Source organism: Glycine max, chromosome 9, assembly GCF_000004515.6.
Source record: "Glycine max cultivar Williams 82 chromosome 9, Glycine_max_v4.0, whole genome shotgun sequence".
In the NCBI taxonomy this organism is placed as follows: domain Eukaryota; kingdom Viridiplantae; phylum Streptophyta; class Magnoliopsida; order Fabales; family Fabaceae; genus Glycine; species Glycine max.
Window position 1 is genome coordinate 6,895,166 of NC_038245.2, and position 25,332 is coordinate 6,920,497.

A 25,332-nucleotide genomic window follows, 5' to 3' on the forward strand; every position below is an offset into this window, starting at 1 on the left:
CTGACCAAGAATTTCGAGAACTTGTCAACAAGTCTCTCATTGACGTTGTGGCAAAATCTGTCACTCATCATGTCCTATGATCACTAAAATAAATTTTTTACTATGACTGAAACAATAAACCCAAGCGAGTTTGGCCGACCTCCTGGGAGATTCAGGGTCTACTTAGAAACGCAAAAGTGTAATTTTAGACATTTTACTTGCATTGCCATCATGTCATTGCTGCTTGTGCATATGTTCGCGTAGATCACAGGTCATACATGTCTCCCATATACAGGTTGCAAAATGTTTTCAATGTGTACAACCATTCATTCGAGATACTTCCCGACGAATCATTGTGGTCATAAAATCTTGGAGATGAATGTTGTCATGATCCAGACAATTGGAGAAATCCTTGTAGTTGTCCAAAACAAGCCGCATACGCACCGAGATGGATATGAGAAAAAGGGGTCAGCCAAAAAGATGTAGTATAAGTTGAACCATTGACCATTCTAAAAACAAGTGTCCTAACAGATCAGAAGGAGCTTAAAGTCAACCACAATAAATTCTCTTGTGTTATTGTATTTTATGCTTTTATTGTTGTATTGTATGTTTTTCCTTTCTTTTATTTTACGAATTATCTTTTAAGTTCAACCGTAATGTCTTTTTTTTATTAATAGTAGTAATTCTAATTTACATTAATTTTTATTATTTAATATGATATATTAACTCATAATTAACTAATTATATTAGAAAAGGATTTTACTAAATCTAAAAGTTAATTTTTACAATTTCCTAACACAATTTTAAAGCTTTTCTAAATTGATTAGTTAAGAAAGTTATAATGTTGCATTCATCAACATGAAAACAATGCAAATGATGCATTGTTCGTACGAAATAAACTCATATTGATATGCAAAAATATACAATAAAAAACCATCAAAAAACTATTAAAGGATAAAACATAATTTTTTGCATTTTCATACATTTTTTTTCAAGTCTTTTTAAATCGAGTCAAGATGTGAAACTTATACCATTAGATTCATTTACATAAAAACTATCAAACCTAACTATTTTTCAAACCATAAAACATCATCAACATTAAAAAAAGCGCAAAAAGTTATCCCGAACAACATTTAAACTAAAATTTTAAAATTATTTTACTAAGTCAAATTTCACAATTAAAAATTCAAAATGAATGTTTTCAAATGTATACGACAAAAAAATTGTTAAAAAATATTTTTCTATTTAATTTTTTAAAATATTTTTTTTAAAAAAAACACTTTAAGAATTTAATTTTTTACAAACCGAATTTTTCACTATTTTTTAAAGCAGTACAAAAAAACTAGTGTGAATTTGGGTTCCTCCAACCCAATTCACACCTTAAAATAAAAGGGGGTATTTGGGTACATAATTTAGAAAGAGGGGTATTACGGATTACGGAGTATAATTATTGAAAGGCATCCGGCAGTAAAAATCTTTATTTGTGCTACTGGAAATCCTAAAAGCACACCCCCTTAAACTATCTCTGTTTATTTCTTCACTCCCTTTTTTCTTCTTCAAGGGCAATGGACAGTGGAGGACACTACAACCCCCGCACCGTCGAAGAGGTTTTCCGGGACTTCAAGGGCCGCCGGGCTGGCATGATCAAAGCCCTCACCACTGGTTACTCTCTCTTTCTCTCTAAATTTTCTTCTTTCTTTTTCTTTTTTTTTTAAATTCTACTCACTAAAGTTTATTTATTTATAATTTTTTTTTTTTGCAGATGTTGAGGAATTTTACCAGCAGTGTGATCCTGGTTAGGGTTTGGCCCTTTCTTCTTTTTTTTTTTTTTGTGTTTTGACTCTCCAATTGTGATTCTGTTTTATCGTTGTTTTTTTGTTTTGTTTGTTTCAAGTGTTCGGTGTCTGTGATTTCTTCTGTGACAGTTGCTTACTCATTTTACTGCATTGTGTGTGAGTCATGAAAATTGGCCCTTTCTTTTTCTTTTTTTTTTTAAATTTTAATGACCATGAAGCGTGAAATAGCAAATTGAGCCGTTGAAGAAATTTTTTTAGCGCTTTTGTGATTTTGATTAACCTTGCTGTTGGGGATGGTGCGTTGTAGCTTTGTTGGGTGGACTTGTTATGCATTTTTCTTTGGTCTTTATGGATGAGGTTCTTGTGATTTTGAATAAATGGTTTGCTTCTTCTGATCTATGGTCTTAGATATATTTTGTGTTCTGAATTCTGATTGTATTAAACTATTTTGATTACCAAGGGGTCTAGATTATTTGGGCTTTTTTGGGGAGTCTGATTACAACCTCTTTTTTTTTTTTTTCTTTTTTCTCTTAGCAACCCCTTTCGCGTTTTTGTAATTTTTTCTGACAAAAATCCTCTTCCTGGGACAATTTTTGGAATCTATAGAAATTCCAGAATTTAATTTTCCAGGTTCATCAAACTAATTTCCGGTTAACTTTTGTTGTTGTTGCTGCTCCTTTTTCCAACCATAGATGGGATCTTACTTCTTAGTTTGAGTGACATCCTTGTTTTATGACTTTTGTCACTTACAATACATATTCTTTTTGGTAGTATACATGGGTTTGTCTAGAAGTTCCCCATTCTATGATATTTTACAGATTTTGAATCAACCATATGTGGTGAATGAAGATTTTGGTTTGGGATTTTGAAAGTTTTGAAGAACTGGATTTTGTATTTCTCTTGTTTGCTTTCAATAAGTGAGACTAATTCCTTAACATGTGTTGTATTATTTGTTTTAATAGCTAGAGCCTACAGCTAATTATATTCTTTGTTGTTTTCTTTCTTACTTAGTTAGCAGCATCGTTGTCTTGGTAATATTCAAGTTAAAATTAGATGTTGAATTTCTTTTCTTTTCTTTTCATTATAGTATTTAGTATTTTTGCATGTATCTCAAAAATCTAATTTGCAATTTGTGGTATATTAAACAAGTTTACATTGTAAAATTTATTGATGCTTTATTTGTTTACCTGTTGTACATCAGAAAAGGAGAATTTATGTCTGTATGGATTCCCCACTGAACAATGGGAAGTAAATTTGCCTGCTGAAGAAGTTCCCCCAGAACTTCCCGAGCCAGCACTGGGCATAAATTTTGCTAGGGATGGGATGCAAGAAAAGGACTGGCTATCTTTAGTTGCTGTACACAGTGATGCATGGCTACAATCAGTGGCTTTCTACTTTGGGGCAAGATTTGGTTTTGATAAAGCTGACAGGTATAATAGTTCTTTTCTCCAATCCTTTATTATCTTATACTCTCTGGAATTGTTTCAGGTGTTCAATGAGAACATGTTTTGAATGCATGCCATTGCCTTTTTCTTCTGAACTCATGTTTTTTATGTGGCAGTATTGATTTATGTGTCTGCATAGTGTTTTCCGTAGAGATTTAGTTAATGGAAAAATATTTTAACATGGACTCTTCATTTGTATCAATGGAGTATGTCTTCTGATTGTTTTTTTGACTTAAATTATGGTGCCTAAATAAGCATATACTCCCTCCGTTCCTAATTATAAGATCGAAGTTTGAAATGATGTTTGTTCCTTTTTATAAGACTCAATCTATAATGTTCACTACATTAATTATTTATAGACTAGAAATACCCCTAATTAAAAGAAGAGAGAAATAATAATGACAAGGATAATTTTGGAAAAAATTATAAACTAAGACAAATTTATTACTATCAACTAATTTAACCACTTTTCTTAATCTTGATGAATTTGGTAATTGAGTCTTATAAATAGGAACAGAGAGAGTATTTTATATGGAAAAAGTTTCAGTCAACACAAACCATCATGAGATGTCTACCACTTGTAGGTTAGAGCTTTGCTTTATTTATGCAATTTTACCAATTGCTAAAGGAAAAGCACAACTGAAAAAAGCATAAGCAAGTCGCTTTTCTTATGCCCTGTGTCATTCATTATCTTTCCTTTGCTTATACTGGATCAAAATGGTTTTTGCAATTGATCTATTTCATCAACAATTCAATGTTTTTTGCATACTTGTCTGTCACGTGTACTCATCAGGAAAGAATGATATCTCCTTAAGAATTTACATTTAAGATTCCAAGCTTTTCTCTTTATGGAAAAAGGGGGTTTGGCACTTTGCATTGTTTACATTGGTCTACAACAAGCTGCTGACAGTAAAAATTCCGTATACATGCCCCTCATGACTAGTTAGCAGTGAAATATATGTATGTGTGTTGGAATACAGAATTGTATGTGATGATGCATGTAAAAATTAGCATGATGAAAAAAAATGTTCATTCAAAGCAAATATACTTGTGATATCCTGATCAGTGACAACATGGAATTCTTTGTGCAGAAAGCGCCTGTTCACTATGATTAATGATTTGCCTACAATATTTGAGGTTGTAACTGGATCTGCAAAGAAACAGACAAAGGAGAAGTCATCAGAGAACAATGGCAACAAATCAAAGTCCAGTTCAAAAGGGGTAAGAAAAACATCTTGTTACATCTGCACATCCTTGTATTTTTCTGGGTTTTTTTAAAATCATTTTTAATATCATAATTGTACTATTTATTGCTCATGCTCTTGTCACTATTGAAGGTCCATATATTTGGTCTGAGTAGAAGTGGGAAATGTCTTATTATCATAATATGCTAAATAGGGTTGACATGCTGTTTACTTGTTAATTTATTTCCTTCATGAAATGTCATTTTTACATAATTGTCTGCTCTATGGAACAAAATAAAAATAGCGAGGATCTGAACCCCCAAAGTATTCAAAGCAAGTGAAGGATGAGGAGGAGGGATTGGACGAAGAAGACGATGACGAGCATGGGGAGACCTTGTGTGGAGCATGTGGGGAGAACTATGCATCTGATGAGTTCTGGATTTGTTGCGACATATGTGAGAAGTGGTTTCATGGCAAGTGTGTGAAGATCACTCCTGCCCGGGCTGAGCACATCAAACACTACAAGTGCCCCTCATGCAGCAATAAGAGACCAAGGCCTTGATATCATAGGGATGTGGGGTTAGTTATCACGGCCCTGTAAATCATGCTGGACTGCTAACTAGTTAGTGGCTTAGGCATTCTGTATTGTGCCATGTTGGTGCATCGTAGGTATTCACTAGTTTGGTCTTGTCAACTTCTTAATGTGGATAGAATTATTTAATATTTGATGGTTTCTGATTCTGAACGTCTCTAACATTTGTCCTGCATTGGGATATTTATGTTCTTAGTACCTGATAACATATTCGTGCAGCAGGCTTCATTTGTGCTTGGTATATATTCTCAATTCTCATTTTTTTTTTTCATGTTTGCTAGCATGCTATAGATTTAGTGTGTTTGTTTTACCCTAATCACACATTATGAGGCATGTTGAACGTAATTTGTGAGAGAGAGCTTTGGTGTTCAATGTGGTTGAACATGAGAACAAACTCAGCCTTAGAATCTACATGTGTGGCAGCATAGCTTCCTCTCCAGCTTCGGAAAAATGATCCAAGTTGGCTTTAGGATTTTTAACAGACAAAATGCAGTCAGCATTTAAGCAGTATATCTAACTTACATGCTTCTAGCTTCTTTCTAGAAGCACTGATAAGCTATTTGATCATGTCAAATATATGGTAGTGCAGACTGCAGAGTGCTTTTGCTATTACTAGAATGAAGAGGAGAGGAATTGGTCAAAATCAAATGAAAGACAACTTGAGAAAAAAAAAAAAAATTCACGCCAATGGATTCAGTTTCGGAACAAGGGTATCATTGCACCAGATCTTGTAACCCTTATGAATGAAGACTATGGATTAGTATATACTCAAGAACACTAATATAATTAGAAGTTGATGCTTCATGCTCTGGCCAACAATGGTACCTTGGGGGTCGGTAGGGGAAGCCGGGTCAGCAAGAATGATGAGATTATGGTGCTGGGTAAGTATAAGAACAAGCAAACCATGCTACAAAAAATTACAGTGTTTGGATTGGGTGATTTAGGAGGGAGAGAAGTTGTGTGACTTTCAGTTGTTTGGTCTGAAGAGATAGGAAGAAGTTGCCAAATTTTGTGGATTCTATCATTTGAGAAATCTTTCTCCGTTTGCCATTATTAGTGATGATTTCTGGTGCGTCTCTCTTTTTCTTAGAAAACAATATATTAAAACATTAAGTAATTTTTATAATATAAAAATATTTTAAAAATAAATAATTGTGTTAAGAAAAAATTCAGTAAAAGATTACATTTTTTAACGAGTATAAAAATACTTTTATATAATGTATTTATTCTTTAACTCACCTTGTTACTCATCTAAACAGGTGGAGATTATTTTTTTCTTCCTAATTTTATTCACTCAAATAACACATTTTACGCTATTTCTATCTTTTTTATTTCTTTCATGTACTTCACTTCTAATCCAAGCAGTAAGGTATATCAGCTGAATACTAATCACATCAAATAATGAAACCATGTTATGGACGACGGAACAAATCACACCAAACAAGCAATCCATAGTCTATATGGAAATCATGACAGATCAAGTCGAAATCCTAACCATAGAACAAAAAGGAAAGACAAGATCAACAATAAACGTACGTGTCACGATAAAGTGTTGAAAGAACCCACGAATATCCTATAGAATGGATTGGTTTCTTTTTCTTATTAAACATTTGTAAGCCGGGAAAGTCATTCACACCACCAATGAAGGGATGCCTAGAAATGATCGTCAACTCATGACTTTCTTCATATATTGGAAATGATGGAGGTGTAATTTGTGCTACTTATTTGTGTCATGCGTTCAATCATATTTTCCTAAGATTTTTTTAATTAATTTATATCATTTTAGAAAAATGATTAATTTTATTAGCAGTATTGAATTTATTAGTAACTTTTATTATTTTTTAGAATTATCCTTAAAATTATTGGGATTTATCTTTCTCTTTCAACTTAATTACTCTCTACCTAATTAATGATTGTATGTTAGTGTTATTCTTCAATCCTTATAAAAGAGAAAATGCATTTATCTTTTTAATTTATAGTATTTATTGTAAAGTAATTAAGGGTATTTTGGTAAAAAAAATAATTAATATAAAATACAACTTAAAAAGAGTCTTATAAAAATGAACAAATAAATTTGAGAAAATTTTTTTATATTTAAGGATGGAGGGAATAAATTGTTATTTTCTTGTTCTTGCTAAGATGCTATCAAGACTCAAGATTGATCTCCAATAACCATACACTCTCAAATTAATATTTTCTTTTCCCTTGACTTCTAATCAATATGTCAAATTCCTAAAGGCATTGAGTGTTCAACACTCAGTGAGTGAATAATCAGAGTATAAATAAAGTTAGAAGGATCCCTTTATTGGTAGTGTATCCCTTTATTTATAATAGTAAAGTTTGCTAGTTAGTGAAATAAGAGGTTTCCTAGTTGTGAGTTAGGTGATGTTTGACAAAATTAATTAAAAAATTAGCTGGAAACTAAAAAGAGTTGAAAGTTGAAAAAAATTATTTAATAGTTTAAAAATTAACTTGTTAAATTGTTTAGATATTGAAGTACCTGAAAAATATAAAATGACATATTAAAAAGGATAATAAAGAAATTCAATAACTATTTTAAAGATAAAAATGGAATAAGATGTAAAAAATTAGGAATAGTGTTTAAAAAAAACGCTAGAATCCACTAAAAAAAGATAGAAACTACTTTAAAAAAAACTTTTTTATCAAACAAAACTTTTTTTAGCTGGAAAAAAAATTTAAAATTAACTTAATTGACTTGTCAATTATAATAAAAAATTAATATTTTAAAAAACAGTACTTCAAATAACATTTTAAAAATCAAATTTTCAGTTAATAACAAAAATTAATTAAAATATCTTACCCAACGTAGTGTTAAAGTGGGATACATTGATGAGTGGTCGTTATCTCCATGCTGTCAAAGTATACAATAATTTTTCCTGAAAAAAAAAGGAAAAGAAAATCCTCAATTTGAATATCTCTGTTCGAATCGAGCTCTCGTCACTTCTCTAAAAGAAATACAAGTTACTTCTGAGAGTTCAGAGGCAAAGAGGGGTCTCTTCCGCGTTCTCTTCTCGCGTGTGATGGTGTTCTCTCTATCACCATCCCAAGAAATCTAAGACCGTTAGGGTTCCACACTCCACAATTGATTCGAATCGTTGTTGCGAAATCAATGGCGTCCGTGTACATACCGGTGCAGAATTCGGAGGAGGAGGTTAGGGTTGCTCTCGACCAGCTTCCGAGGGACGCCTCCGACATCCTCGACATCCTCAAGGCGGAACAAGCCCCTCTCGATCTCTGGCTCGTCATTGCGGTTCGTTTCGCGCTTTCAATTTACTAGTTTCATGAATAATAAATGAACATGCTCGAGTTTTGATTTCCTAGTTGCAACTGCGTGTGATGATTCTAGTGAATGAGATGGTCTAGCTCAGTTGATTGAGTATGGTGCGTTAGTTTTTTTTTTTTTTTTTTGATTGGCAAATGTTAATCGTTAGGTTGTTAGTTTTTGTTAGCAGGAGGATACAACCCTTGACCTTTCCTTCTTTCTTAAGCCAGCCAATCAAACTTATATCTCCCAGGGGTGCGTTAGTTGTTGTATATTCCGTGGTACCTGTGTTCGATTCCTATGGAAAAATTGCGTGTGATTCTGCGGTTTTGCTTATGCTCTCTCTGTGCGTGTTGTAACACGTGACAACGTTTAATTTCTGATGGGTGTTTGTAAGGCCTGTAGAAATAATTTATAATTATATGGCAAGTCAATGATGAGTTTAATTTCTACGCACCGACTGTAAAAAAAAAAAATTACATTGTTAACCGATTAAAAATCATGCTAGGTATGACTTTTTGAAAGTAGTTATTGTGAAAGTAAACAAACTTGCACACATGATGATTTCTGATTGATTGACAATGTAAAAACCCTTTACACCGTTAGGTCATATACTATTTAGTGCGTGTTTGTATAACTGTTTCACCATCCGTTACACGTGTTCCATGACACCAACACACATGTTTTTAAAAAAAATGCTGGTTAAGTTTGGGAAAATGGTAACCCAAACACACTGTTACTCATTTATGATTGAGTAATAGTGTATTTTTATACAGACATATTGTATTCCCTATTTAAATGCACAGATTGCATATTATCTGTTTTTGTTTTCTTTGCTTTGATAATAATTGAACTCAACTGAACTTCTAATATCATGTATGTGTGCAGAGGGAGTACTTCAAGCAGGGAAAAATTGATCAATTTCGCCAGATTTTGGAGGAAGGGTCCAGTCCAGGTATACTTTCTTCATAGATTTTGGTACATATTCTATTCAGTTGTGTATGGGTTTGGTCTATTAACCTTATTGATTGATATTGATTATTAAGTTTTGTAAATTTAACTGCGCCTGATTGTTTTCAATGCATTTTGCAGAAATTGATGACTATTATGCTGATGTCAGATATGAGAGGATTGCTATCTTAAATGCCCTTGGAGCTTACTACAGCTACCTTGGAAAAATAGAGACGAAACAAAGAGAAAAGGAGGAGCATTTCATTTTGGCAACACAGTATTACAATAAAGCATCTAGGATTGACATGCACGAGCCCTCCACTTGGGTTGGGAAAGGTGACTTTTGCTTATGTTTTTGTGAAGTATGTCTTATTAAAAATAGATTGTGGTCAGTAATTTCACAACAATGAAAATGATACCTGATTACCTATTAGAGTTATCTTGGATTGGGTTATAGCTAATTAGCTATGGCTTTAGGTAGCCTATAGACATCCTAGCAAAATATCCAATATCCCTTTTGTGGTTGATTCATAAAACTCAACTTTTTAGAATTTGGACTTTCTTCTTGATATTTTGAAAGGAGTTCATTTGATTATGTTTTATATCTCATCATATGGTCTTGTAAATCAATAAAAGGAATCAGAGAAGCTCCAATATAAAAATATTGGAAGGGAAAAAAACTTCGAAGATGAACCTGTTCCCATTTCGGCATATTGACTATTTAGAAACATCTATATTTTGGCTTTGCTGCTGAAACATGTTTGGTGTTTGAAATAAATTCAGGGATTATTTTGTTATATTTGTGCCTGATGGTATAGTTATTACCTTATATCTTGATAATATCTTACAAGTTACTATTAACTATATTTCTAAAACCTCATGTTTGTCGTATGTCATCAGATGAATGCATCATTCACTGAAGATACTAAAAAAAAATTAATGTGTGGTTACTTCTGACAGGTCAGCTTTTGCTAGCAAAGGGTGAAGTAGAACAGGCATCTGCTGCATTTAAGATTGTGTTAGATGGAGACCGTGATAATGTTCCTGCTCTTTTGGGCCAGGTAAAATAGTAGATATATTAAGTTTGTGTTTTCTCGTAAAAGATTTCAGCTTTTGTGATTGAAACACATAATTTCAAGAGTTGTGAGATGGTTACAAGTTGGTTTCTCTTCAATCAACTATTTTTTATTTGAACAAAAAAGTTCTTTGATTAAACAGATTCAACATTGAATACATGTTATAATCCCTTTATATACATCAGGAGTGGGTCAATTTGAGTTGAAAAGAAATCAAATGCCAAAGGATGTTCTTTTTGATTCCTTTGTTTAATCTCTGCCAAGTGCCAATGACATCTGTGGAACTTGCCCATTAGAAATTGACATTAAACTATTATTCTCAATTGCCATGAGTTGATTGCTTGAGGAGTGTTCATTCTTTTTTCATTAACCATGTTTAGAAGGATAGATTACTTTTATTGTTGAAGTAATCATAGAACATCCATCGGTTGTGATGTAGCCCGGTAGACTTGAATTTTTTTCTTTTTTAATGTTTTTGGGACTAGTAGATTTTGATTTGATGCATTGAACATTCTTTGCACTTATCAATGTTAGGAGGCATTTGTTAGAATAAGGAGTTATTCAGGTTAGAGATTTTGTGAGAAATTAATTGAGTGATTTTCTATTATTCAATGAATGGTATAACAATTATGGTGTTGGGGATATTTATAGTTAGATCTAACCCAAGAGAGTCAAAACTAACTAAACCAACTCCCAACTAACTGAAAGTGATAGAGAGGAAATACATGTGTCCATAAGCAACTGAAACTAAAGCAGAATGTTCTCATGCCCCCCTCCCCCAAAGCCCAAGTTGGGTGAGTCATGAATGACATTAGGAAGCATATCCACATTGAGCTTGTCTCTGAGCTGGATAAATCTGGCAGGAGAAAGAGGCTTGGTTAGGAATCCGCCCAAAGAAAAGACCAAATGCCATATGTTTGGTACGGGCATGAAGGACAGGATTATGAGATAAGGAGACTGTGTTTTGATTGTCACAGAAAACAATTGGTTAGGATTATTGAAATAATCTATTTTTTTCAGCTGTCCCAAACACACCCTTACAGGTTTAAGTTTCTGAGAGATTTTTTGATGAACATACAGAGTGGGGTTGTAAAGATCTTTGAACCTAATTGTTTTTCCTTTTTCCATAGTTAATTTTCGAATTTTCATCCTAGTCTTCATCTTGGTAGAACTTTTTATTCTTCCGTTTTTATCATATGTAGTGGTTATGAGATTTGTCTTTCTTTATGGCTTTCCACGATTTCTCTAGGGGGTTCTTTGAGCTGATGCAATTTTGAATTTCTTGTAGTTCTGTCTTTTCTTTTTCCTTCGACATAATTGCAATTCATCAGGGTAGCAATTGTTTTTGGTAAAATTACAAAAAGCAGGAATCTTGGAAGAGTGTAAAATGTTTACTCATGAATGAACAGGAAATATATTTTCCAATAATTCTAATTTCAGGGTCAATTGTGCTGGGTTGTGTCAAATCTCAATGCATTTTCATATTCTTATTACAGTGCTGCAAACTATTGAGTAAATATCTATATTTATTGGTCACTATATGCTAGGAATCTACATCTGCTGCATTTTTACTCAATTTGAAAATCACTTATTTTCATCTACTGTTATTCTGTTTGTTTCCAGAATGTGAATACGAAAATCTGGAGCCAATTTGAGGTGTCATTTAGTTTCATTTTCATCATATATGTACTGCATTTCTTATAATATCTTCACTGAATATTTACAGGCATGTGTTGAGTTCAACCGCGGACGATATTCTGATTCACTTGAGTTGTATAAGGTTCGTAGTATAGCTATATTCTTTGCTGGTGATGGATGATTGACAGTTTACATATGTCCAAATTTATCTATATGCATTCACATCCCATATCCGTATTGTCATTGAGGATTTACATAAAAATGCTAGACTATTACTATAGATTGTACTATTTTGGGGCAGATTATTCCTTTTATTTTAGCCCTATTATGTGCAAATAGTTATAATTCTTAGTTTATGTCAATACAATGTAACTTCCTTTGTACAATTGTTATTCAGAAAAATATATTCAAAACTCCTTTTGTATTTATTCAAGTTTGTTGAGAATCAAAATAGGATCAATTTCATATTCTCTCTTTATTATCATATCAGAATTAAAGGAACAACATCTCCTATAATTAATTGTAGGTTTAATTACCCATTTAGTCCCTATAGTTTTCAAACTTATCCCTTTTAGTCCCTTGGTTAATAAGTGGAGTTTTTAGTCCCTGAAGTTTAATAAGTGGATTTTTTACTCCCTGAAGTTTACATTTTAATTTCCAAAAGTTCTCTGCCGTTAAATTTTTTAACTCCGTTAGTTAAAGAATTTTAACGGCAGAGACCTTTTGGGAATTAAAATGTAAACTTCAGGGATTAAAAAATCCACTTATTAACTATAGAGACTAAAAGGGATAAGTTTGGAAACTATAGAGACTAAATGGGTAACTAAACCTTAATTGTAATTAATCTATATAAAGGAGCATCCGGTGTGTAGTAAAACACACGGTTCTCACACAAATATCCCTCAGGTTTTATCCTTTTTTACAAAGTTCAAATGATAACCATTTGAAACTAGATCAGTGTTGCACACGCTTTGATAGGATTTAATTTCCCTGAAATCATTCTCTCAACATATAATTTGAATGACATTCATGCCCAAATTCAAATGGATTGGGGGTTAGTCTTGTGGTTGTTTCAACTTATTGCATTTAAGATATAATGTCAACAGACTATATGGATGATATTAAATTCTGTGGGTAAATATTTTATTTTCGCAACTTATTCTTCAAGCTATGTAAAAAAATATAGAATTTGTGAATGCAATAAAGGCTATAGAAACCCAATATTGTTATTATGCCTGGCTCATTACTTGAATTATGACAGTTCTTCTGTGCCTTGAACACATCTTAATACCACCTTTGTCTTTGATTTGCAAACCTGAAGAGAGCGTTGCTAGTGTATCCTGATTGCCCAGCAGCTGTGAGACTTGGCATAGGTCTATGTCGCTACAAATTAGGTCAATTTGAGAAAGCTCAACAGGCATTTGAACGTGTTTTACAGGCAAGTGAATCTCTTAATAACTACTGGTTCAACCATTGAGATAATTTGTTGGCTCTGATGTCTGATGCTTCTTGATTTTATTTTTTCAGCTAGATCCAGAAAATGTTGAGGCTCTTGTTGCCCTTGCTATAATGGATTTGCGTACTAATGAAGGTTCACTTTTTCTTTCTTTACTATTTTTTATGCACTTGATACATATTAATTACTGTTAGCTTCTCATCTAATGGACTAATTCTGATACTGTATAATATCTTTAAGCTACTGGAATCAGGACGGGAATGGTAAAAATGCAGAGGGCATTTGAGATATACCCATACTGTGCAATGGCTCTGAATTATCTTGCAAATCATTTCTTCTTCACTGGACAGCATTTTTTAGTAGAACAACTGACTGAAACTGCATTGGCTGTTACCAACCATGGCCCAACAAAGTCTCACTCTTACTACAATTTAGCACGTTCATATCATAGCAAGGTTGGAAGCTTGTTTTTACATTTCCATTGACAACATTGTTCTGAAACTTTACTGGGTATATGTGGTTGGTTGAACTCTGTCAGAGGTTGAAAGAGTGTTTGAGTTCCAAGATGAAATGATGCTCTAGTCTTCTATCAGTTCTATGTGCATCTATATTTTCACTCATAACACTATTGATCTGTACTTTTTTTTTTTATCAGAAAAAGTATGTATGTATTATATATACATAAATCAGTACAAGTAGTACTAAAATCTGTACATCCCAGTGTGCACGTTATCAATGTAAGATTATGGTATGGAAATATGCTATGGATATTAGAATACCATAATCCCCATCCCTGGGCACACTGGAATACCCATTACAAAAAGTATCTATGGCCTAGTCCCTCCCCTGTACAAGAATCCAGATTTAATATTACTGGCCAAAAAGTGGAATGGCAGCTCAAAATCATTATCTAAATATCTAAGCCACGTCCAGCAGAAGAAAATTGCATCCTCCATCAATTTCTGTCCATTAAACTCCTCATTTGAGAAAACAATTCTGTTTCGGAGATTCCTAATGCACCATGTGATATAAGCCTTAGGCTGGATGATGTAAAGGGTTTAGTTTGGGACCAACTTTTAGGCTCAGGTCCAAGTAAGCCAATCCATATATGGAAGGTATATTCTAGAAGGGGTACTAGGCAGTGAGGGAATGCTTTCTATCATGTGGATTTGCTGATGTAGCTGAGTTAGTTAGGTCGATCATAGGGGGGGAGTAGGGTCTAGGTGAGAATCTTGTTGAGGAGTATTATGGCTATTTGACTGAGTGCTTTCTAAGGGTAGCCTTGGCTCTGGTAGTGTAGGAGAAATTGTAATTTCTTTGGTTATCTTTTAATTCATTAATATTACGAATTTAAACCTTCTTCCATTCTACATATTCTAGCATTGTATCAGTACTTGATTATTTACTAATTACATCTGTAGGTTTCATTCATAAGACTATTGATCCATAGCATGACTAGTTAGGTTGATTTTTTTACGTTCCAATTTCAAATTTCAAGCGGTAATATTGCTGATGGCACTATTTTTTTATCCTCATCATAGGGAGACTATGACAAAGCTGGGGTGTATTACATGGCATCCGTCAAGGAAGTCAACAAGCCCCATGAATTTGTGTTTCCTTATTATGGTCAGTTGCTCCATAATATTTGAAACTCTTTACCATTTCTGCAACTTTGATATATAAATGCAAAAGGATTAGTGTTTTATTAGCTATGAAACCATTGCTGTAAAAATCTTCGTTGCTTCTATGGTTAGCAGATGCTGTACCTGGCTACCTGGCTACCTGCCTATGTTGACACAGTAATAGCTGATGTTTATTGTGTTCTTTAAACATACAATCATGTTTTGGTTATTGGTTTTGTGATATGAATAGGTCTATGGCCATGTTTCAGTAATATGAAAATGTAGCATGTGAATAAATATATTATTCTTGATTCCCTTGGACTATTTTCTTGTGTTTTAGTTGTGTTATGACTTTTGAAGAACTGATAATTATGACTTATGAGTAGTATTGGACGTCATGCTTATGATTTTTCCACTTTTGTTTAATGATGTGATTTAGAGGTTATTTTCATTATCTGTGTTATTTTCTATGAATTTGTATATGTATAATTTTGCATTTTTAGTGGAATCTTAAGATTTGTGTTACAATCCTACAATTTACTATCTTTCACCCACTTCCCTTCCCAATCCTGTGTGAAATCTTGATTTTGACAACATTGCTTGAAACACACCCAAAGACATTTTTGCTCACCTAATTCACTGTTTCAATTTTTAATGTTTCCAGGTTTGGGACAAGTGCAGATAAAGTTGGGAGATTTTAAAAGTGCACTCTCAAACTTTGAAAAGGTCTTGGAAGTGTACCCAGATAATTGTGAGACATTGAAAGTAAGTGCTTAAAATCGTAAGAATCTTTATTGTCCCCCCTTTTTTACATCAATTCTCTTTTTAGGGCTTGAATGCTTTTTGTGGCAATGAAAGAGTCATTTAACTACCTAAGTAGGCCATAATGTAAGGTGCAAGATTGGAAAATATCAGTTGAGAACATGCCTTTCTGTTTGGAGAAATTGATTTAGATTCCATAACATATATAACAATCTTTCAAATCATGCATTGTTCAACTTCAATCACTACAAATTTCATGATCATCTATATATTTATGTGAGCTAACAGGCCCAACACTAATCATTTCCTTCAAATTTGTTTGGGAAAATTTCTAAAAAGGAATTCATGGTTATTAGTTGAGGAGGAGTGATGGGTTTTTACTGTGAATACTTAACATTCTTACACCAGGACCAGGATTAATCATATTTTGAACATCATTAACCAGTTAGGTTGTTGATTATTCCTTAATTGAAACATTTTTTTAACAGAAATTTGTTTTTATAATTTCCCCAAATTTCACTGAAAATTATTGAAAAATACCAAAAATTTGGGTAATCAATGTACAAAATATTATAGATTTGAGTACAGATGTCTTAGAAAAAGAAATTGATGATTAAGTTTGTGTATGAAGCAAAAACTGTTAGTACAAAATGTATCTATCACTAGATATTATTTCTTCCTTCTCCTCTATTGTTGTATTGATATATTCTTTCCTTATAGGCGCTTGGGCATATATATGTTCAACTTGGTCAAACTGACAAGGGCCAGGACTTTATTAGGAAAGCTACAAAAATTGATCCCCGTGATGCCCAGGTGAAAGCTTCTGGTACTTTTTATTTTAATAATTTATTGAACAACACCCTTTGCAAAGATATATTTTGGATTATTGATAGTATTCCATGTGTTGTATCATGTCTTGCAACACTTGGTTGATTACTTATTAAATCCTTGTTTTACAATGAAAACTGTTATTGGTTTCAAGCTGGTATTTATGCCATCATTTGAGTCAGTGGGTTTTAATATTTAATTTTTCTTTATGAGAATAGATATATTTTTGCCGAAGTTTGCTAGGGATTAATTGTTAGGATTCTTAGGATGATTTGTTAGGAATTTTAGGAAGATTTATTATTTAGAACTTAGAATAAAAACTGAATTTACTGAACCTTTTATACAAGATTTGAAGTTTTTAAGATTTAATATTTAGTGGTAGCAGTCCTCAAAATTAGTTATCCCCCTCTTGCTTCACTAGTCCAGGCACTGACCATTATCCTTTAATCTACTAGTATATTTGCGAAGCATATATGTGGAATAGTATTGTTTCTTCAAAATATGGGCATCATACGGCGTAGGGAACAATTAAACAGTTTCCAAAAGTGACACATTGGGGAGTCCCCTTTTCCTTATCCACATTTTTTCTCTCTCAGTGAAAGAGCAATTCTTTATTTATCAATAATTGGGAAAAGTAGCTCATAATTATTATCCTTTAGGGTTTAGTTTATGAGGGATGACATGTCTGATTGCATAAATTAAACTCTTATGATAATACTGCAGTTTTTGCAATCTATGATCATATTAATGTTTCAGAACAGTTGCCTAATTAACCAAATACTATTTTCTTTGTGTTATGCTAAACTACTCCTAAAGAGGCCAAATTGAAAGTTGTGGGTCCATGATCTGGAAATTAAAGCATACTGGTTTCATTCAAAATGATGTTATGCCTTTTAAATGGGTACTTCAAACTCCATGTTCCTTCGTTTTCGGTGAAGATTTTTTTTCTTTTTTTGCATTAATGTTGTCATGTGCCCTTTCTTTTGTTGGCGTGATTCTGCATTTCTTAGTATATAATATTAGTCATTAATTAAATTCATTAGATTCTCTGAATTGATTGCATGTGTTGCTAAAATGAAGTTTATGATTTGACCAACATTCTTGATCTAGCTTTTGGTTTGTTCTTATAAATTTTTTTTGCTGTATTACAGGCGTTTCTTGAGCTGGGAGAATTGTTAATTCTTTCTGACACGGGAGCTGCACTGGATGCATTCAAAACTGTAAGGGACTAAGAGCTTATCTTATGCTGTTCTTTTGTGGTTTGGAAATGCTATCTTTATGAAATTTAATGAAATACTTCATTTTTGAAGTTCCATAATCTGTTATAACCTAGATATTGTAATTCTGGTACAGGCTCGTACTCTATTTAAGAAGGGAGGTCAAGAAGTACCAATTGAATTACTCAATAATATTGGTGTGCTTCAGTTTGAAAGGGGGGAATTTGAGGTTTGTACTTTTGTTTAAAATGAAGCAAAGCTCATGTTATGGCTCCTTCCTCTGCACAGTTACCATTGTTAAGCTCTATTTTCTTCAAATTTTCAGCTTGCTCAACAAACATTTAAGGAGGCACTAGGTGATGGTGTTTGGCTATCTTTCATCAACGAGGAAAAGAAGTCTTCCATTGATGCTGCTACTTCTACTCTTCAATTCAAGGACATGAAATTATTTCATGACCTTGAAAGCAATGGTCACCATGTGGAAGTTCCTTGGGATAAAGTCACTGTACTCTTTAACTTGGCTAGGTTACTTGAGCAGTTAAATGATTCTGGAACTGCAAGCATATTGTATCGCCTTGTCTTGTTCAAGGTATGTGTATGAGTGTAGCATCTTGTGCATCAAGATGCATATGTAACTACGTATGAATGAATAGACTCATAAGATTAACCAATGTGCCTCCACAGTCTTGGTTATGATATATTGATAACTTCACAACACCAATTTTGACCAATGTTTGAAAATTTAAGTTAAAAGTGTTGAATGTGTAATGAAGCGATCTAATGTCATTTAACAATTGAAACATGGTAATAAGGGTGTTTGAAACCATTCAGTGACCTCCCCATGTGCATAGTGCTTATGGTACTTTTCACTTAATTTTATTTTGGGATTGAACAGAAATCTTAAATTGTTTGACAAAAATTTTATTTGTCTCAAAAAATTGTTTTTTTATTTTTTGGTCAACCATCAACAAATATTAATTTTATATATATTTCCCTCCATCATCCTCAATCAGATTTGCAGCTAGCTTCTTTGCTTTTGCTTCCATGCAGACTTGAATTGAAATTTTCCTTTTGAATAAATAATGTTTGTTATTTCCTGCTCACACTGAAAAAATCTGTTAATGCCTTTATTGTTGCAGTACAATATGATTATCATGTATAGTTCAATTACAGAGTGCCTATATTGTGCAAAAGTTCACCTGGATAACTATATTTGATGACTATTTTATTACATGGGACATGATTAACATTTGGCTTATATATTTCATTCAATTTTATTATCTTTTGTCTCCAGTATCCTGACTATATTGATGCGTATCTGAGGCTAGCTGCAATTGCAAAAGCTCGGAACAACATTCTGTTAAGCATTGAACTGGTTACTATTATCCCTATGGTCTTCTTGCTTTTCTTATTTATAAATAAATTATATATTATATAAATTTACTATTTGACACTCCTTTCTGTAGGTTAATGATGCCTTGAAGGTGAATAACAAGTGTCCCAATGCATTATCTATGCTTGGTGAGTTGGAGTTGAAAAATGATGATTGGGTGAAGGCAAAAGAAACTCTCCGCGCGGCTAGTGATGCAACTGAAGGCAAGGACTCATATGCCTCTCTTTCTCTGGTATGGCTGCTCTTCGGTGCACAATTCACTTCATTATTTTTGCATCCCCAACACCTGTAATCCTGTTCCTGCAGCAATTGTTATAATATCAACGGAAAGAATGTGTGGCCATGTGGCTATTCTACTATTATCCATCTCATCTGTAACTTCATATTGATATTGATCTCTTAAGTGTTACTTTGATAATTCATTTGATACCCTGGCTGTGAATTGAATAGGGAAACTGGAACTACTTTGCAGCAGTTCGCAATGAGAAGAGAAATCCGAAGCTAGAAGCTACTCATTTGGAAAAGGCCAAAGAACTTTATACCAGAGTAGGTCTTTTTATCTTTCTTACTGTCTATGAGAATGAGAGCTATTTTTGCATTTTTGTTGTTACTTCTCAACTTTTGGTCTGTAGTTATATATCTGCTTACAATATCTCCACTAATCATTTCATTCACTTGATATGCATAGAAAATTAGAAAGAAAATCAACTAAAGTCATTTGGGAACAGCTTAATTACCAGGTTGACTTGGTCCTTGATATGGTATTATAGCTTCTATGAATAAGTGGTCAGGAGTTTGATCCATGCTGCCTCCATTCTTCATAATTGTAACTAAATTTCAGCTGCAGAGTTGTGCATTGTCTGTGCTTTTGCCTATTATTTGTATAATTAAAATATTGTCCTAATAATGGAATTGTATTATTTGATATGTATCTCTTTTATTTTCAAACATTTGTAGGTTCTGATTCAGCATTCTTCTAATTTATATGCTGCCAATGGTGCTGCGGTAGTCTTAGCTGAAAAGGGCCATTTTGATGTGTCAAAGGATATCTTTACCCAGGTTACTATCACATGTCAGCTTAACTTTGGAATGCAGTGGGCTTAAACTTTTATCCATTGGAATTACTCACTTTTATTAATTTTGGTAGGTTCAAGAAGCTGCCAGTGGTAGTGTTTTTGTCCAGATGCCTGATGTTTGGATAAATCTGGCGCATGTTTATTTTGCTCAGGGGAATTTTACTTTGGCTGTGAAAATGGTGATCTTATCCTATTTTTACGTTGTATCCCTTATTTGCTATCGAGTTCCTACTCAAGTCTTTATTACCACAATCATCTGATGACCTTTTCTTATTATGCAGTATCAAAATTGCTTGCGGAAGTTTTATCACAACACAGACTCTCAAATACTTCTATATTTAGCTCGTACACATTACGAGGCTGAACAGTGGCAAGACTGTATAAAAACTCTACTGAGAGCCATACATTTGGCGCCCTCAAACTATACCTTAAGGTTTGATGCAGGGGTTGCAATGCAAAAGTTTTCAGCATCAACACTACAAAAGGCAAAGAGGACTGCAGATGAGGTTTCTTTTTGATTCGTTGAGATTTATTATTAAAGATGTTCATAAATGGAAGTAGGATGTCAATTTTCACCTTCAACTATAGCAGGGTTCTTTTAATATGTTCATAAATGGTTTTTTGTTATGATCTACATTTTTTTCTTTTAATAAATTGATATTATTATCCTCTGATGTAGTTGTGAATTAATGATGTATGATCAATGTCTCTTAAATATCCAGGTCGTAAATTATGTTTTCTTTTTAAAGCCATGTTAACATGATTGTATTGTGCCTTGAATTTTTTCGAATTTCACTTATCTATGTCGTATGGTACCTGTGTCATTTTAAGTATACTCTAGATTTTATTACAGAATTTATAAGTCTTGATTTAACCTGAATTTTGCCTCAAGGTAAAATTTTAGCTGACTTTTGTTTGGTACTTCGGTTGGATTGCCTATGTTCAACATTCAACAATATATATTGGGTTTATGAACCTTTTTTATTATTATATTTATAATTAGAGTATGTGTAGATAATTCTGTTTTCACTATTATTTTGTTCTGTTTTGGTAAACTACTAAATATCTGTTATTGCTAGTTTTAGATGCTTAGTATATATAATTGGGTCAAGTATTGAGCGATGTCTTCACTTTATTACTTTAATTTGCTTTGCTATGGAGTTGGAATGTTGAATATTTGTTATTGATATCTTAATAGATAACGTTTGGATACTAGGACATGTTCTCTTAGTAAGGGATGCTATCGAGTGCCATAAGAATACCTAGTGAAGAAACATTATGTGTTTTCAATGTGATAAAAGTTTCTCTTTCCACTTGACACCTTTTACTTTTGTTAACATTGTCCTTTAAACAATCATATTAGTTTATGGATCAAGGTAATAATTTGAGTTTATCAGGGTCTAACTTTTAAGAGAGGTCTAGCTTTTGTGCAAGGGTAGCTTAAGCTGTCAAATAATTGGGGTTTGTTTTCTGCTGAATGGTTCTCCTTTTTAAATATTTTATTCAAGTGATTCCCTTACTAACCTTTTATTCTTGATAGATGAACACACTAAAGCAGGATCTGGTTTGATGCTGTACATTGTGATTGATATTGGTTTCTTAATGTTAGGTGAGAGCAACTGTTGCAGAGCTTCAAAATGCTGTTCGTGTATTTAGTCAGTTGTCTGCTGCTTCCAACCTACATATTCACGGGTTTGATGAGAAGAAAATTGACACTCATGTTGGATACTGCAACCACTTACTTTCAGCTGCAAAAGTTCATCTTGAAGCAGCTGAACGTGAAGAGCAGCAAGTACGGCAGAGACAAGAACTTGCTCGTCAGGTTGCATTTGCTGAGGAAGCCCGTCGAAAGGCTGAAGAGCAAAGGAAATTTCAGGTGCACTGTTTTTAATTGCTCAGTATCTACTACATGCCTGTTGGTTGAGATGTACATGTTTTCTCTATATAAATTACTTTACTTTCATTTTAATTTGAAATAGATGGAAAGGAGAAAACAAGAGGATGAACTAAAGCGAGTGCAACAACAGGAGGAACATTTTAGGCGTGTTAAGGTAAGGAACATTTGCCTGTTTGGTTAGAAATTGAAAAGTCAAATAAGTTTAAATCATTAAATAAGAAGGAACCCAAGAAGCTCTATCGAATGCCATCCTATATGATTATACCTCTATCTGATTTCATTATTCTGAAACAGGGGTTTCACATTGTCACTCACTCATTCTATGCACTCTATTTAGTTGTTCCTTTCTGTTGTTTTCATACTTCTGAAATAGAGGTTTCACACTCATTCTTGACACTTGATTTTGTTGCGACATTGAGTACCATACATCACTTTAAGTTATTTTTCATTGTGTCCCTAAATCTTATAATTCAATACAATTTTCAATTCATCATTCAAAAATCAACATAAGGATTCGTGATTTGAATTGCAATTTAGTAACCTTACTCTTGGCTGTAAACAATAGCCTGAATTCCATTTAGAAACATGATTCTTGGGAAATATTGTTTTCAAATAAAAAAAATGTTCTACACGTCATGCCCCCTAAACTTCCAATTTGCATTTCTAGGAGCAATGGAAGAGCAGCAGTCATTCAAAACGGAGAGAAAGATCAGATGATGAAGAGGGAGGAGGGACTGGTGAGAAGAAGAGAAAAAAAGGTGGAAAGCGGAGAAAGAAGGATAAGCACTCAAAATCGCGCTATGACACAGAGGAACCCGAAAATGATATGATGGATGAACAGGAAATGGAGGATGAAGAAGCTGACATAAACTACAGAGAGGAGCCCCAAACTCAGATGAATGATGATGCTGAGGAAAATGCTCAGGGTCTTCTTGCAGCAGCTGGGCTTGAAGATTCCGATGCAGATGAGGAAGCGGTAAGTTATTATTTAATTGGAATTAAGACTTTTGAAAACTTATTTTGTTTTCCTCACACTATTGTCTGATTGGAAATTATTTTTCTCTATCTTAGCCTTACAATGGACTAATTGGTAATAGAACATCTCTTTGGATTTATGTCTTGTGATAAATGTCTAATAGCATCATCATCAAGTGAGTTGGTTGTTGGTTAAACCAATTTATCCTAAGCTCATGACAGTAGAATCCAATAACAATGCAAAATCATTTCCACTTGTGTTAATGTTTAAGTTATATAAGATTCATTATAATATCGTTTACTAATTTTATTTTCATCTTCCTCTTTGTTTCATCCAATAATTCAATTTGATTTACATTCAATCTCTGAAACTTCAATTTTATTGGTTACCTTTCGGCTAGATGAAATATTTCCGTGCTTATTTTTCTTGTTTAGCCTGCACCTTCCTCAAGCATAGCCCGGCGAAGGCAAGCATTATCAGAATCTGATGATGACGAACCATTAATACAAAGGCAGTCAAGTCCAGCAAGAGAAAACTCTGCTGATATGCAGTTGAGTGATGGAGAAATCAGGGATGGGGATAAGACAAATGGAGATGATGGCAGTGAAGAGGAGAAACAATATTAGATTTTGGACCCTACAGGTTAGTCTTATTATCAGCCAAGTGATTTTGTACGAGTGATAACATTTAAATTTTATGTATATATACTTGAAAAGTTAAAAAGGTTTTATTTAGAAAAAGCCAACTTTTTTGTTCGTGGCAAAAAAAAAAAAAGAAGCTTTGTTATGTCAAATGTAAGGCGTCGTTTGTAGCTCATTCATTAGTATATAACCTTTAATCAAATGGATTTCCATAAGTACACTAAGGAATTTTAACAAAATTATTTGATTTAATAATACGAAGTACATGTATACAAGTCATCAGAAATGAGACTACTGTTTTAGGATGAATTACATTTTATCCCTTAATAGTTTCACTGTTTTTTAAAATAACTCGTAACCTTATTTAAACATCACGGAAGATCTATTTGTTCAAGTTTTTCAAAAACATTTTTATAATACGATTTTCAGAACTTTTTTTTTTATATCTTAATCTATTATTTTTTATTTTTGAAAAATGCAATGCAATATATTGTTTTTTAATGCATAACTATATAAAATAAAAGTACCATTTTATATCATCTAAAAAAATATAAAATAAAAGCCGGATAAACCAACCATGTCTATTTTGGATTCAAACTGCAATTTATTTATTTGTTTAAACCAATGATAGCATTAGATAATATATTGTCATATGAATAATATATTTATATTTTTTTTATCTGTATGAATTAAAAACGTGTGTCAAAAAATTTATAAAAATACATGCATCATGCTTCAACTAAGTTACACCTCTTTAATTCCGTTTATTTGATATAAAGATTGTGATGTGATAAATCTGAGTCCAAAAGAAATTAACTGTAGGTCCAATCATATTAATAAGTTCGTTAAATTGGGATAGTATGTTGAATTTCGATTGTTTGAAATTGATGGACACTAATCTAATAAAGTTTATCCTTCCTCTTTGAGTAAAGTGGTAAGTATGATCGAATTTACAGGACGGGTAAACTTACTTTTTTATGAAACTAGGATAAGAAGAGAAAGAAAAAAGAGGTAAACTTACTTTTTTTTTATGAAACTAGAATAAGAAAGAACAAAGAGGGGGTTGCGTATGAATTGAAGTTAACAAAATAACTACAAATGTTCGAGCCGAATAAATTTATTATGGGCAACCATGACCGGCCATTTTTTTGACGGAGTAAATGGAAAATTTGCCTAAAATGAGGGACTAAACAATAATTAACTCTATCCATTTATTGTATTTGAACTTAACAGATGAAATTTTAGGGTTACATGGTTACCTTCACACTTAGTGAAGTTTGGTTGTCTCAAGTTAAAAAAATACTTTATTGTGGTGTTTGGAGAGACATGTGAAAAAATACTTAAGCTTAAAGAGACAAGTTTAAACTTAAAAGAATACTAGTAAAATGTGGAACAAGGTTCCTATAAATACATTTTTAATAGAAATCTTTAATTTTTTTTAAGGACTAGACATAGTATGAGGTTGTGAAATGCACAAACACAAAAACTTGGGTTTTTTTTTTTCTTTTTTCCCTTATCTC

General features: G+C 32.9%; 2 protein-coding genes and 1 non-coding gene across 3 annotated transcripts; all 3 read left to right on the forward strand.

The window, feature by feature from the left end:
• The first annotated feature begins 1,415 nt into the window (after nt 1-1,415).
• PHD6 (PHD finger protein GmPHD6) lies at nt 1,416-5,224 on the forward strand. Its single transcript, NM_001250975.2, has 5 exons — nt 1,416-1,641; nt 1,742-1,774; nt 2,977-3,205; nt 4,312-4,441; nt 4,709-5,224. The coding sequence occupies exons 1-5, from the start codon at nt 1,545-1,547 to the stop codon at nt 4,964-4,966; spliced, it is 747 nt and encodes a 248-aa protein (NP_001237904.2). The 5' UTR covers nt 1,416-1,544; the 3' UTR covers nt 4,967-5,224.
• Nucleotides 5,225-7,898: 2,674 nt separating this feature from the next.
• LOC100794371 (protein CTR9 homolog) lies at nt 7,899-23,911 on the forward strand. The gene is made up of 24 exons (XM_006586976.4): nt 7,899-8,267; nt 9,168-9,234; nt 9,372-9,566; nt 10,191-10,291; nt 12,033-12,086; nt 13,266-13,382; nt 13,472-13,535; nt 13,641-13,855; nt 14,942-15,026; nt 15,687-15,787; nt 16,505-16,597; nt 17,764-17,832; nt 17,966-18,058; nt 18,155-18,418; nt 19,124-19,204; nt 19,296-19,454; nt 19,673-19,768; nt 20,180-20,281; nt 20,370-20,477; nt 20,580-20,804; nt 21,908-22,174; nt 22,278-22,349; nt 22,863-23,171; nt 23,606-23,911. Exons 1-24 carry the CDS (start codon nt 8,127-8,129, stop codon nt 23,795-23,797), a joined length of 3,270 nt encoding a protein of 1,089 aa, XP_006587039.1. The 5' UTR covers nt 7,899-8,126; the 3' UTR covers nt 23,798-23,911.
• MIR10186F (microRNA MIR10186f) lies at nt 12,574-12,699 on the forward strand. The gene has a single exon (NR_161700.1). It is a non-coding gene; the product is annotated as a microRNA MIR10186f (primary transcript).
• Nucleotides 23,912-25,332: the final 1,421 nt, after the last annotated feature.